This window comes from Erigeron canadensis, chromosome 6 (assembly GCF_010389155.1).
Source record: "Erigeron canadensis isolate Cc75 chromosome 6, C_canadensis_v1, whole genome shotgun sequence".
Classification (NCBI taxonomy): domain Eukaryota; kingdom Viridiplantae; phylum Streptophyta; class Magnoliopsida; order Asterales; family Asteraceae; genus Erigeron; species Erigeron canadensis.
Window position 1 is genome coordinate 36,792,747 of NC_057766.1, and position 13,971 is coordinate 36,806,717.

The 13,971-nt window shown below is 34.2% G+C and overlaps 3 protein-coding genes across 3 annotated transcripts; 2 read left to right on the top strand and 1 right to left on the bottom strand.

Moving 5' to 3' along the window:
* Window positions 1–310: 310 nt before the first annotated feature.
* LOC122604805 lies at window positions 311–7,296 on the bottom strand. Its single transcript, XM_043777670.1, has 19 exons — window positions 7,109–7,296; window positions 5,923–6,135; window positions 5,579–5,623; window positions 5,345–5,440; window positions 4,631–4,683; window positions 4,342–4,438; window positions 4,180–4,253; window positions 3,867–3,981; window positions 3,613–3,723; window positions 3,424–3,500; window positions 3,221–3,287; window positions 3,022–3,087; window positions 2,564–2,671; window positions 2,320–2,450; window positions 2,131–2,197; window positions 1,952–2,007; window positions 1,563–1,656; window positions 1,214–1,284; window positions 311–1,115 (listed from the first exon to the last, which is right to left on the bottom strand). Exons 1-19 carry the CDS (start codon window positions 7,229–7,231, stop codon window positions 494–496), a joined length of 2,286 nt encoding a protein of 761 aa, XP_043633605.1. The 5' UTR covers window positions 7,232–7,296; the 3' UTR covers window positions 311–493.
* Window positions 7,297–7,537: 241 nt separating this feature from the next.
* Window positions 7,538–9,355, top strand: LOC122604806 (protein CANDIDATE G-PROTEIN COUPLED RECEPTOR 7-like). The gene is made up of 3 exons (XM_043777671.1): window positions 7,538–7,544; window positions 7,746–8,477; window positions 8,739–9,355. Exons 1-3 carry the CDS (start codon window positions 7,538–7,540, stop codon window positions 9,353–9,355), a joined length of 1,356 nt encoding a protein of 451 aa, XP_043633606.1.
* Window positions 9,356–11,574: 2,219 nt separating this feature from the next.
* Window positions 11,575–13,699, top strand: LOC122606082 (parthenolide synthase-like). Its single transcript, XM_043779041.1, has 2 exons — window positions 11,575–12,509; window positions 12,910–13,699. Exons 1-2 carry the CDS (start codon window positions 11,583–11,585, stop codon window positions 13,513–13,515), a joined length of 1,533 nt encoding a protein of 510 aa, XP_043634976.1. The 5' UTR covers window positions 11,575–11,582; the 3' UTR covers window positions 13,516–13,699.
* Window positions 13,700–13,971: the final 272 nt, after the last annotated feature.

Genomic DNA, 13,971 nt, shown 5'->3' on the forward strand with positions numbered 1-13,971 from the left:
TGACACATTTTCTGTCTGTGTTTTTTTTTATAGATAAATATATGTGGCCTGGTTTTTGTTATATGGATGTTAAAGAGAACACGAAATAACCGCAATCTACTATTGCCAGTGATTGTCGATTCTAAAGAAAACGAAAGAATGAAAAATGTGACAATTTACTCTTAAGAATACAGAGGAGAATACATTAGAAAGTAGTTAGGGAATGTTTCAGAATCGTGATAACTTAATTTCATCAAGTAAAGATAATATATGACTATAACATGCATATATCAATATCAATACAGTTACAAATGATAGATTCAAGCCTCTATATACAAATGTACAAAATATAACATATCTATGTGATTTTCAAAGCTTTGCCTTCACTATTTAGTGTTGAAAATACAATAATATATAAGATGCTAATACCATTGAATGGAACAGGCCAGAATGCTCATGTATCAGATATTTTAAACTAACCAGGGCTCATGATTTTTATGCTGTTCATCATATTCTAACCCGAATTTGCTGTTTCCTCATCAGTGTCTGCTAACTTTTCTCCCTCACCTGTGGAACTCAGTGATGAATATTCAATGTCACTAGTAGAAGGCACAAGCGTTTTCTCGTGTTCATATTCTGCTATATCAGGGTTCACTACTTTTTTAGAGACTACTTCTGTAGAAAGTTCCAGAAACTTCTTGTCCTCACTTGTAGAAGGTTGAGAAATACTACTTTCTTGGCTTTCTGTTGTTTCTATTTTTGCGTCATGTTTCATTATTAACGGTTCCCTACTTTCTTTCTCAATATCTATAGTTTTAGTCTCATTGTCTTCTACCGGCGTTGTTTTTTCAATCTGCTGTTTTGATGGAGAGTTCTCCGGACTCCCACCTAAAGGTATATATGGTCGTATATTTGGAGCTCGGGGTACCAGTTTCTGTGTAAGAATTGATTTTAAATCCACAGCCAGCACAAGTTTGGAAGTTGGAGGTGCACCTTTTCCAGGGTATTCCTTAGATGACATATTTTCTCCCTCAGCTGACTTTTCATACCTCAAAGGTGGTCTTGGTAAAGCTTCAAAATCTACTTTGAATTTTTCGATAGCATCACACATCTCATTAACCGGTTCAATACCTTTCCTGGCATCAGCAGTGAAGCCATGATAAAAAATCGTTTTTCTAATTAATAGCTTTAGATAGATAGTATTGGAAAGCAAGGAGTGAAGTATATATGTTACCTAGAAACATTATCAAATGTGTGGTAAAATAGTTCTTTAACACTGTCCGCCGCATCAAAGATTGTAAGCACCTGCGCAGTTCAAATATTCAGTGACTAACCAATTGTTGATCCCATCGTACCCAAAAGCAAGAGAAAAAAAGAGGCATGCTTCGACTTTTGAGAAAATTGATAACTACATTTCACTCTAAAATAAGCGCTACAAAGGGAGAGAAAGGGCAAACACGTATACAGTCTTTACCAAATTGCATTCGATAAGCACTTTAAAATTTCAAAAAACACAAGCTTAATGCTTTTTTGGACAGGGAACATATGATATTAAGACTGGCTATATGAAGGTGTAAACATACCTTCGTTTCTGCAGCCAGATATGCCTCCTCAAGAGCTTTTCTTTGCTCAATATCTTGCAAAAATTCTTCATCGGGGTCAATTGCTTTCTCATACCTATCATAAGCCAAATGTGTAACAATTTAAATTTTATGACAAACAATTCAATATATCACGTTGTCTCGTAGCAAAGTCAATTTCTCCAACATGTAGCCTAGTTGGTGTTTAAGATGGGTATAGCGTAAACATTTTCATTCCCTTGGCAAAAACTGATTCATCAGTTGGTGTGGGTTGCCAGGTGAGCTTGAATTACCTCTCAAGTGATGGTCCTGGGGTGGTCTGAGATGGGCTGGTTGGGGTTGCCTGAAAATCAACCTTATAAGCTATGAATGATCAACAAATTACAGTATACCTTTTCAAGTTCTTCATATGTTTCTTCACATTGAGGATGGCAGGTTCCAATGCATCCTTATAATAAGACCGAAATATATGAAACCAGTAAGATGCAGTGACATTATCAATTCAGGTAAACCTGAAATAAATGGTCATTGGCCACTGTTATACTTTTTTTTGGGTAAAAGGTTTAACTACCTTGTATGCAGATAAAAGACTCCTAGCAACATTAACGATGTATTCCTCAAGCGTCTCCAACTCATCGCTTTAGCATGTCAAAATGAAGAAACAAAAAAAGGAGATTTATCAAAGGTATACATTTTGAAGAGAAATTTATTAAAAACTTGCAAAAAAACCCAACAAGCTAGGCTCTTACAGAGTACATACTTAACATTCTTTTCCTTTTTCTCCGTAATAGAGGATTGGACAGCCCAGGTAGCTTCCAGAAAATCAACACAGGCACTACAAGTATCTGCTTCTGCTCTATACGACACAATTGCTTTTGAGAGTTCGTCATCCTAGATAGCAGCATTTAAATTAGGGCCCATATGGGACAGGCGCTAAATCATCAAATCAAGGTATAATATGCCATGAGACTATCCTGACTGTATTGGACCTGAGAGATTCCAACCTTTGACTTGAAGTCTACAAGGAGCTGGTTATTAGCATCATCAAATTGTTCTCTTTCTTCCCTTGCATTTTGAAGACGGGCATTTGCAGCAGTCAATGAGCTTTTTACCTAAACATGCAATGTTAAGATCTTCGGTTCACAAGCTAAAACTTGCAAGTGTAGTAGAAAGGGCAGGTCAACATTATTTTTCACCTAGAATAGCAACAACAATACCCAGCCTGCCATGGGGGGGTTATGGTTGTCACATAGAATAGCGTTTTAATACATTTCCAAGTAACTTTATACCAGTAACCCAAGTACATATTGAAGTATAACATGAAATTGTAGACTTTAGTCAACAGCCAATTCAATACAATGCATTTTTCCTTGTAGATTAGCCAGTGTTGCAACATAAAGGTTGATTAACTTATGACAGATAATATCACATTAGACTAATAACATTGCAAGAGAGAAGGCACCTGCTGCAACTCAGCTTCAAGTTCATCTCTCTGCTTTTCAAGCACACTAATTTCGGCTGCTAAATCCTGAAAAATGTTCACAGTTCAGCCTTCTTAAGGTGTCTCATAATATCAGAGATTTCAAACTCATATAGAGACACAAAAAGTATTACTTTCAAAAGCAAGAATCACCACATTCATAGCCATCATTACAACATACCTTCTCAATCTGGCTTACTTCACTAGTTTTGGCTACACGAAAATGAAGGGCTTCTTCTTTCTGCTGTCTGAAAACACAATCAAAGCAGATGTATTTACAGGTGTAAAGACACACTGAAACCAAACCCAAAGAAACTTTTATAGATGAGATACATGACACACATAACTAAATACAAAGAGAAAGGAAATGATATAAACAGTTACCTATGATCTGATATGCGCTTTTCGGTTTTAGATGCTGAGCTAAGAAGGGATTCCGATAGAACTTTTAATTTATCAACCTAAATAATTATCGTAACTTCTTAGATGCCCAATGCAAACACCCATTGCCATTCATAGTGGTTTGTTATACGTGCCATGGAAATTTAGAGAGAAGACAAAGTCAACACTAACCTTATGAGAGTGGGCCTCTGCTGTATCCCCAGTGTTCAACAATCTCTTCATAAGTAAAAGTGACTCCAGCCTACAGCAAAGTCGAATTGGGGAAACAGATTCTTTTATAACCTGCAGCGAGAAATGTCAGTTTCAAATAAATAAAACCGAAATCACTATCTACTATGTAAGAGCGCAATAGTTGATGACCATTTTTCAAAAATCATTTGGCTCTAAGAAAGCTACTACTTTTTAAACAATAATAACAGTCTTACCTCCAATGTCGCATTGTTTGTTGCATCCAAAGAACTTCCATCGCTCTCGATAAGAAGTTCCTGACTTTCAAATCTTTTCAAGTTTTGATGAACTTCTGAGACTTCAGAATCTATTCTGGGGGTGGATCATGAAACAGGAAAATGGAATTACACAATCAGCAGTTGTGCAAATGTAGTTATATGAATACAATTCACTGGAGATAAGTTTTGACTTGTTCAGATAAAGACTTTGTTGATAATGCTTTATAAGTTAGATTTATTTATGTATGTATCATTTAAATCCGAACCACTAGGAGGCTCATCTCTTACCAACCTCAATATGTCACAATTTACTTTCAGCCCAGCAATTGCACTTTGTACAAAATCAAGTAATTCGCTCTTCTTTGCCTGGGACAAGAAAATTTTGGTAGCATCAATACATTGTTGCATATATATATTATAGATTTCTAAAACTGAAAGGCGTTATAAAATTTACCAGCACTTCATCATCATACACTGAGAAAGCTTTTGACAAATCTAGAATCCTTTTTACAATTACTTCATGGACTTCCTTATCTCCTGTGAGGCACAATCTACATCCAGAAAAAAAGAGTCAAATATAGCACAAAATTTTGATTGATATTTATTTTGCGCTATTCTTATGCTTTCCAAATAAACTTTATGTGATTCTTCAGAAGAACTTGTGCAATAGCATTTTTGTTTCTAAACAAGTGCTTACAGAATACTGCTCAAAACAGTTGAATCAGAGAAGCAAGAAATCTCACCCAAACAGCTCTTTTAGTAGAAAAACTTCTTCCTCGTTTGGTGCTCCAAGAATCTGATTCAGACAAAAGAGTGAACCTGCGGTTAAACTCCATGAATCAGCAAAGAAAATAAACTAATGTGGTACTCAAAAGGGCATCAAGAACTAGAAAATAACATAAAATAAATTTCACACAAAGATGATAATTTTACGGATGACTGTTGGAAGCAACAAAATATTTCTCGATTTCGTATATATGCATCTGTATTTGTTTTTGTGAGAAGCATGATCAACTTAACTGCTGATTAAATTTCTAAAATCAAAGCTACCCCTTAAATATTGTAAAAGTGGAATGTTGGTCTCTGTAAATTTAGAAACCCATTAGTTAGGCGAGGCAGAGAAAATAAATAACTGTGTTCGATAGTTCTAAAAATTCGACTATTTAGGTTAGTTACATGGCTTTAGTTTTTAGTATGTGTATTGTGACATGGAAAATGCAGAAGATAAGTTGTAAATACTAATGACTGCAAATTAATGCAAACAACTCCCTTTGATGTTTTAGAACAGACTTTATCTATGACAAGTAAAGATGTCCCCAATCTTAATACCATCATGGCCTAAATAAGTTTGAAAGATACCATCACAACCAACCATTCTTTTTATCACTAAGTGATGCGAAGTATTAATTAATATTAAGTACTCAGTCTAAAGAAGCCTTTTTTTCAGGATTACTTACCGTAGACATTGTTATGCCTTCAAGAGCCTGACTGTGAAGAAAAACATCGCGGAAATTCACTGGTGATACACCAAGATCTTGATCATAATATAGTACCTGTAAATTGAGAAGATAAATGATGAATAAATAAGCATTTATATTACATGATTCACTTGTAAAAAACTCGATCAAAAATAGTAATGGGGAAAAGCCATTAATGTAGTCCTCTATGTTATTGTAAGAACCTAATAATACCAGGCTAGCTATATTCATATCCAAACGAGTAACATTTACCTCTTTCTGGATCATGAAACAGAACACAACACGAACACAACAAGAATGCAGAGACTTGTAACATAAATGTACTCATGTAACTCCTCTAATAAAAGATAGATTAATTTTCCTACTAGCAATACAGTTAGGTGCAAATGAACAGGATAGAGTTTTCACTGTGAGCGGATCGATGCAACTAGTGCATACCAACTAATGCAGGGATATATGATTTAGATAAACTAGCTGAAATGAACACAGTCTTAGCAGATAGAGCAACATAAAAATGGCGGAATAAACATAAAACAGGTCTGTATAATGACACTTACAACATCCGGAACATCATACTTGACACTTGATGTATTAGGTTCCTCCGATATTTTCTCATCATTCACAGCCGAACCTGCATCCAGTCTTTCAATTTCTTTTAAACAAACTATCCATCTTCTTAGCAACTGAGCTCTTTTTTCCCCTTGAAAACAAATAGAAGCTTCTTCAAGCCTTCTAATTGCCTCCTTATAGCTTCTCATGTTCTGAGCTGCCTGTAATTTTGCAGCATAAAGACAGTATTATACCTTATGTCATTAACACAGTAACTAAGAAGAGCTTCAGAACAACTGATTGGCCTGTTTGGGTAAAGACCATGTAAGCAGATGTACAACCGGACAGCCAATGTGACCTTATAAACTGTTCAAAATTCCTCTGATTTGCATTGCAAAATAATAAAGTTCAGCATTATACGCAATTGATTTGTTAAGTTCTTAAGGAAATTAAGAGGCAAGTTAGCACATTGAGATTACATATAGATATATGAGCAAAAATTCAACAACATTTACATATACCTAAGATACTGAATCTCAAGATAAAATTTTTTGCATTTTAAGATCATCGCCCTACCGTTTAACTTTTGACCAATCCGCGCCTGTTTTATAGGAACTTTTGAAGTTTTATAGCAATTCTTTGAAATTCCTTATTTCTTATCTACGTATTGCTTAAGCAAATGAATAAGTACTTGTTTGTCTTTTATAGCAGAAAAATGCTTATAGATAAGCAATTCCACACATCCATTTGATAAAGACAAACATATCAACTCTATAATTTTTTCAAGGTTAACAAAATTTAAAACAAAATACACAAATAGGAATGTGATTGCAACCGCCAACATTTGAACCAGGTACAATATAGCAAGACATGCATAATGCATTTTATATACTCCCTCCGTCCCATTTTAAGTGTCCTATTTTGACTTTTAAAGTCTTTTTCTTTTAAGTGTGACCGCAAATATTTTTGTATGTATTTTATAATAGTTGATGAAATTTATATTAATGAAAAATACATTAAAAAACCAATCTATTCATATATTTTATATAAAATGTTATATAACACAACAAAAAATAATTACGGTCAAAGTAAAAAACTTTACAAGTATATCATATATGTAAGAAGGAATAAAAACAATATATAGAGAGAGAGAGTTTACGACCGATCATACAATAATAAAATGTACGTACGTACCCTGTTGGGTCCGGGATTGCGGACAACATTATAACCGGTATGCGATCGAACAGCATCTCCAAAACTGGACCTTCCTCGTACTTCTTCAGCAGCTTTGTTCATCGCCGATCTTATCCATGCCATTGTTGTTAAACTGTACGTACGGCCTCAATCCATTTCAATATAATTTGAATGAGAAAATTAGAAAATACAACAATTTGTAAAACGTGCTTGTTGAGAAACAAATTGAAATAAAATTTCTTTTTTCTCCGGGGATGAGATAGTTTTAATTGTTCCCAGAGAATAAGTTTGTTACTTTTGATTTTAATTAGGTGTCGAACGTACGTTTTGTTGAGTACCATTCGTTTCCCTTTTATTTCGCTTTTTGTTTAGTTTTTATACATTTATTTAATCCTGTAAAATTCTAAGAGAGAGTAGTGAATAAAAATCATGTATTGTCCATTAATAATTTATAATTAGTTTTCTTTTTAATTTTGAGGGTTTAAGCATATGTAATTGAAAATTAGCCATTAAAATTTAAGTAGAACTAGAAAGTCCCAAAGAAAAATAGGCCAACAAACAAACTAAAAGGGCTGTTTGGGGAAGGAGTTTCAAACCGTTACAAAATTCCCGCGTGTTTGAAAACCCACCGCCGTAGCCAACATCCGCCACCACCAGAAAATTTTCAAAATGACAAAATCAATTCCATTATCTTTCGCCCTTTTCTTCACAATCTCTTTTTTCACACAACCGGTTACAGCCGAGATCAAATCCTTAAAGATCGATCAAGACAATCGTCCGATGATCCTTTTCGAACAATTTGGATTCACCCACAAAGGATTTGCTTCCGTATCAATCTCATCCGTCTCCGTCACAGCCGGTTTATCAAAACCCGACCCGTCACATCTCGGTTTTTTCCTTCTTTCTCAAGGCTCAATAAATCAAGTTATTATGGAACTTGAACAAAAGCCTAATTCGTGTATTATAGATTCAAAATTTATCTCTCTTTTGTTCACCTTCAAAGATCTTTCTCCACCCCATCATTCATCTCATAATAAATTCTACGCTGTTGGTTATCCCGGAGAGTACTCGTTGTTTTTCGCTAATTGTAACCCCGGATCACTTGTTTCAATGGATGTCCGTACCGAGCTTTATAATAGCGATGATGGAAAACATAAGGATTACTTATCCGCGGGTCTAACCATGCTCCCCGCGTTTTACTTTATTTTTTCGATTATATATGTATGTTTCTTGGGGTTTTGGATCGTTGAATGCTGTAAAAGCAAGTTATCTATTCACCGGATTCATTTCCTTATGGCGGTGTTGCTTCTTGCAAAGGCGCTTAATTTGATTTGTGCGGCTGAGGACAAACATTACATTAAGGTTACAGGTAATGGTCAACTAAATTGAGAACGACAAAGTATTACATACACACCTATCCATAATTTATGTCGGGAGGTGTAGTACTGTATACGTTGTCTTGATTGGGTCCATAGTTTCTGCATCTGATGACATGACTTGAACCCCTAACATTTACACTAGGCCAAATTGCCTATTGGTTTTAGTAATTTTATTTTAATTTAGATAATTAGTTATATATGATCGACGTGTTTGGTGAAGAAATTTATAGCACTTTCGCAACTGGTTACAGGTACGCCTCATGGATGGGATGTGTTGTTCTACACGTTTCAGTTCTTGAAGGCGGTGCTATTGTTCACCGTTATTGTTTTGATTGGTACGGGATGGTCATTTTTGAAACCATTTTTGCAAGAAAAGGAGAAAAGGATTTTGATGATTGTGATTCCACTTCAAGTTCTGGCAAATATAGCTTCTATAGTGATTGGAGAAAATGGTCCTTACATTAAGAGTTGGATAACTTGGAACCAAGTGTTTTTGTTAGTAGATCTTATATGTTGTTGCACCATTCTTTTCCCTATAGTGTGGTCGATTCGTTCATTAAAAGAAACGTCTAAAACAGATGGGAAAGCTGCTAGGAATTTGGCAAAGTTGACTCATTTTAGGCAATTCTATGTTTTGGTTATTGGATACTTGTATTTCTCAAGAATCATTGTTTTTTGTTTGAAAACAATCACGGCTTATAAGTTTCAATGGGTGGCTAATGCGGGAGAGGAAGTAGCGAATCTCGTGTTCTATATGGTGATGTTTCACATGTTTAGGCCAATTGATAATAATGAGTACTTTCTGATTGATGATGAGCAAGAAAATGAAGCCGAGAGATATCTGCAGCAAGAGGAGTTGGAGCTTTGAATTTTTGCCCATAATGCAAGCAAGTTAGCAGAACAATAACGTTATACGATTTCTTTTGTTTTGTGTCATATATAGTTACTAAACTATAGTGTGTTTTTCAAAACTCTTGTACAAATAATTTCTCAATTTGTTCGTGGTGTTTCCAAACAGGATATGTTGGATACAAAGGATTTGCATGTCCCTTGTTATGTTTATTAACATTTTGGATACATGTGATCAATTCACACACTTCGATTATGCAAATATACGTTACAATGTTACATAATCTTTATGTACGTTAATAATCTTACTAAATATAAGGAAGCCAATAAGTCAATAACCTCAAACAAACCAATCATGTATTTAATTAGTAAAAATTTTCTTTTTTTTGAAAGGAGAATTTCGCTTGAAACTTCGTGTCACGATTCGACAGCGGGAGGTCTAACATATGTTTTCTTTCTAAGTGACAATTCTTCAAGAGTTCAAGTTGTATTTAGCTACTCTGTTTGCATTATACTTCTACGAGCATAATACCCGCGCGTTGCAACGAAATTTTGTTTTAGGAGTGACAATTTTTTTTATAGTTGATATGGTACGTAATTCAGTGTTGTCGTGTGTGGAGGAAATTTTAGGAACCATGCATAAATATAATGTAAGGGATTTTTTGAAAAAAAATGCTTAATTTTTTAAGACATTTAAAGAAGTAAAGATATGTAAAATGTGATTTGAAAAGTTTAATGGGAATTTTTTTTTTGTTCGCTTGGACATATGATTTTCGTATTTTTGTAAATTTGACCAATGATGAGATAATGTTGGCTACTGACGGGCTCTCCAAATTATCATAGCTATAGCTAGCACAAAGTCAATAATGGCCCGCGAGAAATACAACACAAACTAATTATAATGTGTCATGTGTGTGCGGATCAATGAATACTGACAAAAAACTATTATATATATGAATAGACTAATTATATATTTGAATAGTTATATCTAGTGCCTTTCATTATGTGGTGTATAATAGAAGCCTAAAAACATACGAAACCACTGGATGTGCCAAAAAAAAATACGAAAAATGAATTAAGTCGGGTCAACAAAACAAAAAAATAAAAAGTTAGAAAACAATAAAAAGTCTGAGCTGCTGTTGGTCTTCGCCTGGACCAACAAAAAAAATTGAAAAAAACATCGGGTGAAGGGGGTAGTCAACATTCAAAATGAAATACTGCACAAATTTTAATGCACGTGGGTCCGGCATTTAAATAAAGTCAAATGAAATAATAGAGGAAAGGGGCGTGATTGGGTGACGATCAAACCAGAAAATGTAACAGTTAAATAGTAAATTAAAATGTACAGTTAGGTTAGAAGATTGAAATATGTTTAATATTGTGTAGGTAATAAGGCTTTGTAATTATGGTTACCAACACACTATGGGTGTGTTTTGTGTTTATTGAATGAATAAAAGTTACCCTTCAAAAAAAATTGAAAATGGACGTGGGGAGAAAAGAGATCGAGCGAGTGTTCATACAGTAGTATTTAAAAACTAATTCCGTGAAAACGGCGAACACCAAACATCATAATCACATATGTTCAACCACTCCAAACTCTTAGCTTGATATACCCGTACTATATTTAATAAGATAATTTGCTATATTATTCTTTATGTAATACGAGTAATTTACATCATTAATATTGATCTCAATTTTTAAAATAATTACAGTACACTATCTTACATCAATTATCTTTACATTAATTACTATGCCAAAACCATCATCGTCCGTCTTCGGCTCGTCCCCATCACCACCACTACCATCATAACCGTCACATCGCATAGATATGCGTCTAATTATCATAATATATTTTGCGATTATTTCCAAATTTATGTGAGTAAATAAACAATAACAATTTATAAGTTGGTATCACAAAATAGCTTTTATGATTGTTATATATTTTGTGAATAATATTACTGCAGATAATTAAGAACCAAAAAAAATTTTTTCTACAAATTATTATTCACATTAAAATGAGAATCTCTTTAAAGTAACATTGAATAAATATATGTTTTGATGAGCATTTAAAATTTATTCTTAGGCGGAGAAACTAATAATGAGCAACCATGTTAGACAGTTTTTTTTTTTTTTTATGACTTTGAATTACATCATGAAAAAAAATCATCCTCAAGAGAACCCTCAGCTTGCCTATATATTTTGATCATATTACATATTGATCACAAGCACAAATGATAATCCATTACATGGAGATCTTCAGCATCTTCCCTTCATGGCTTCTTACAACAATACTAGTTCTCTTCATGTTTTCCATCTTTCGATACGCTCAAAGTTCAACGAAGAACGGTTCATCCGTGTCAGTTCCTAAGCTTCCCCCTAGCCCTCCACAACTTCCCATTATTGGAAACCTGCACCATATATTAGGTAAATTTCGTCATGTAGCCCTTTGGGAACTTTCCAAAAAATATGGCCCCATTATGCAATTTCATATTGGTTCAAAACCTTACCTTGTTATATCTTCCCTGGCCATGGCTAAACAAATCCTAAAAACTCACGATCACATATTTTGCTCGAGGCCATTGTCCCGTGCCACCAAACTACTTACATACAACTATTTGGACGTAGCCTTCTCGCCTCATGACAATCATTGGAGGGAGATGCGTAAGATTTTTGTGTCTGAGCTCCTAGGCCCCAAGAGAGCCAAACTGTTTAAACACGTGTTGGTTTCAGAGACGAAGAGCATGGTTCGTTCTATATCGTTATATTCTTCCACCGATGTTATAAATTTAAACAAATTGTTACTTGCAACAGTAAAAGGAGTGGTGTGCAAGTTAGCATTTGGTGAGAACTATAGACAACAACCAATAAGTGGTCCTTCATGGGAAGAAATGGTTGATGAAACTCAAATAATGCTTGGTGGATCGATTGGTGATTCTTTTCCATGGTTAGGTCGTTCTATAGACCAACTTAGTGGATGGAATGGTAAGCTAGAGAAGTGTTTTTCTAGTATTGATGCTTATATCGAGAGCATCATCGATGATCATCAGAAACAAACCATTGGAGAACTAAGTGATGATAACAAAGATTTTGTTCATACGTTAATCGAGTTATGCTCCAGCCAGAATTCTTCTGGCTATCAGCTGACCAAAAATGACATGAAAGCGCTAATCATGGTAATTAGTTATTTTCTTAGCTTCTTGGTATATTCCAAGCTACGTACTAACTCTTACAGAAAATTTTTAATGTATTGAATTTTATCTCAACCAAAATTGAATTTGTTGTTATTTTCTCCAATCTTTTAAATATTTATCACCACCGGTGCAACTTCAATATTTTGATATCTCCAAAATTTCATTATCTTATATTTTAACATTTAAACAATAATATTATAATTGTTTTTCTTTTATTAACTAGTTATGTATTGATCAATTCATTTGTTTATTATATGTTAAAAAAATAAACTAGTTGAGAAAAATATCTAATGTATATATGTACATTTGAAAAGTAAAAAAACCAAGTTTGATGTATATTATTCATGATGTATTAATAACTAACACAAATCATAATCTTTAGAATGTCATTAGTGGAGGAATTGATACACCAGTGGTGACATTAGTATGGGCCATGTCAGAAATCATTAGAAACACGAGGGTGATGCAAAAATTACAAAGTGAAATTCGAGATCAAATGAAAGGAAGACACAAAGTAGAAGAACTCGATACCACAAAAATGACATACTTGTGTATGGTGGTCAAAGAGGCATTAAGAATGCATCCTGCTGTCCCATTATTAATTCCACATGAAAGCATAAGTCATTGTCAAATTGGCGGTTATGACGTCTTTCCAGGGACGAGTGCTTTGATCAATGCATGGGGGATAGCGAGAGATCCAAGCGTTTGGGGGGAAAATGCAACTGAGTTTTACCCAGAAAGGTTTGAGAATTATGAAGGTGATTTTGAAATGGTCCCTTTTGGAGGGGGTCGGCGAACCTGCCCTGCCATCAACACGGCTCCAGTAATTATGGAGTTTTTGATAGCAAATCTTGTTTGTTGGTTTGATTGGGGAGTTCCTAATGGAGACAATAATGAAGATTTGAACATGGAAGAGGAAGGTACTTTGGTCGTCTATAAAAAGTTGCCACTTTACATTGTCTTGACCAAGAATAATTGGGGAGAATGATTAGCGATCAATCGATTCTTCTTTAAAATAAAATGGTCACGGCTACAATGTTATCAAAGTGATCATCAAGCAAAAGGAGTTCTACTTTTATCTTTTAAAAAATTGCTGAAAATACTTTAGTAGTGCGTAATGTATATAAAAAATAATCACTTTTAATTTATACAAGTAATTGTTTGAATTCAAAGCTGTTAATCTGTGACTAATAAATATACTACCAAGTCAATTTTCAAACATTGTTGATCCATATATAAAAATCTAATTGTGTTTCTAGTTGTTAAAACAGCTTTCAGAATTTTACCTTTTGTATTACATATATATGCTTTGTTGATAATTGTAAATAAAATTCGTTTTTGTATAAACAAATCAAGTTATCTCTATCTCAGAGGTGGCTCAACAGTACTATTGAATTAAGCGATCGCTTTAGGCCCCCAAATTTCTAAGGCCTCCAAATCTTGT

Bases quoted from the DNA above. Each gene is read 5' to 3' on its own strand.
- LOC122604805 (XM_043777670.1), bottom strand. From the start codon at position 7,231: ATGGCATGGATAAGATCGGCGATGAACAAAGCTGCTGAAGAAGTACGA. The intron at 5,624-5,922 runs GTAAGTGTCATT...TTCATGATCCAG, and splicing joins AGTATGATGTTCCGGATGTT to AAAGAGGTAAATGTTACTCG. The intron at 2,672-3,021 runs GTGCCTTCTCTC...TTGCATGTTTAG, and splicing joins TTGAAGCTGAGTTGCAGCAG to GTAAAAAGCTCATTGACTGC.
- LOC122604806 (XM_043777671.1), top strand. The intron at 8,478-8,738 runs GTAATGGTCAAC...AACTGGTTACAG, and splicing joins ACATTACATTAAGGTTACAG to GTACGCCTCATGGATGGGAT.
- LOC122606082 (XM_043779041.1), top strand. From the start codon at position 11,583: ATGGAGATCTTCAGCATCTTCCCTTCATGGCTTCTTACAACAATACTA. The intron at 12,510-12,909 runs GTAATTAGTTAT...CATAATCTTTAG, and splicing joins ACATGAAAGCGCTAATCATG to AATGTCATTAGTGGAGGAAT.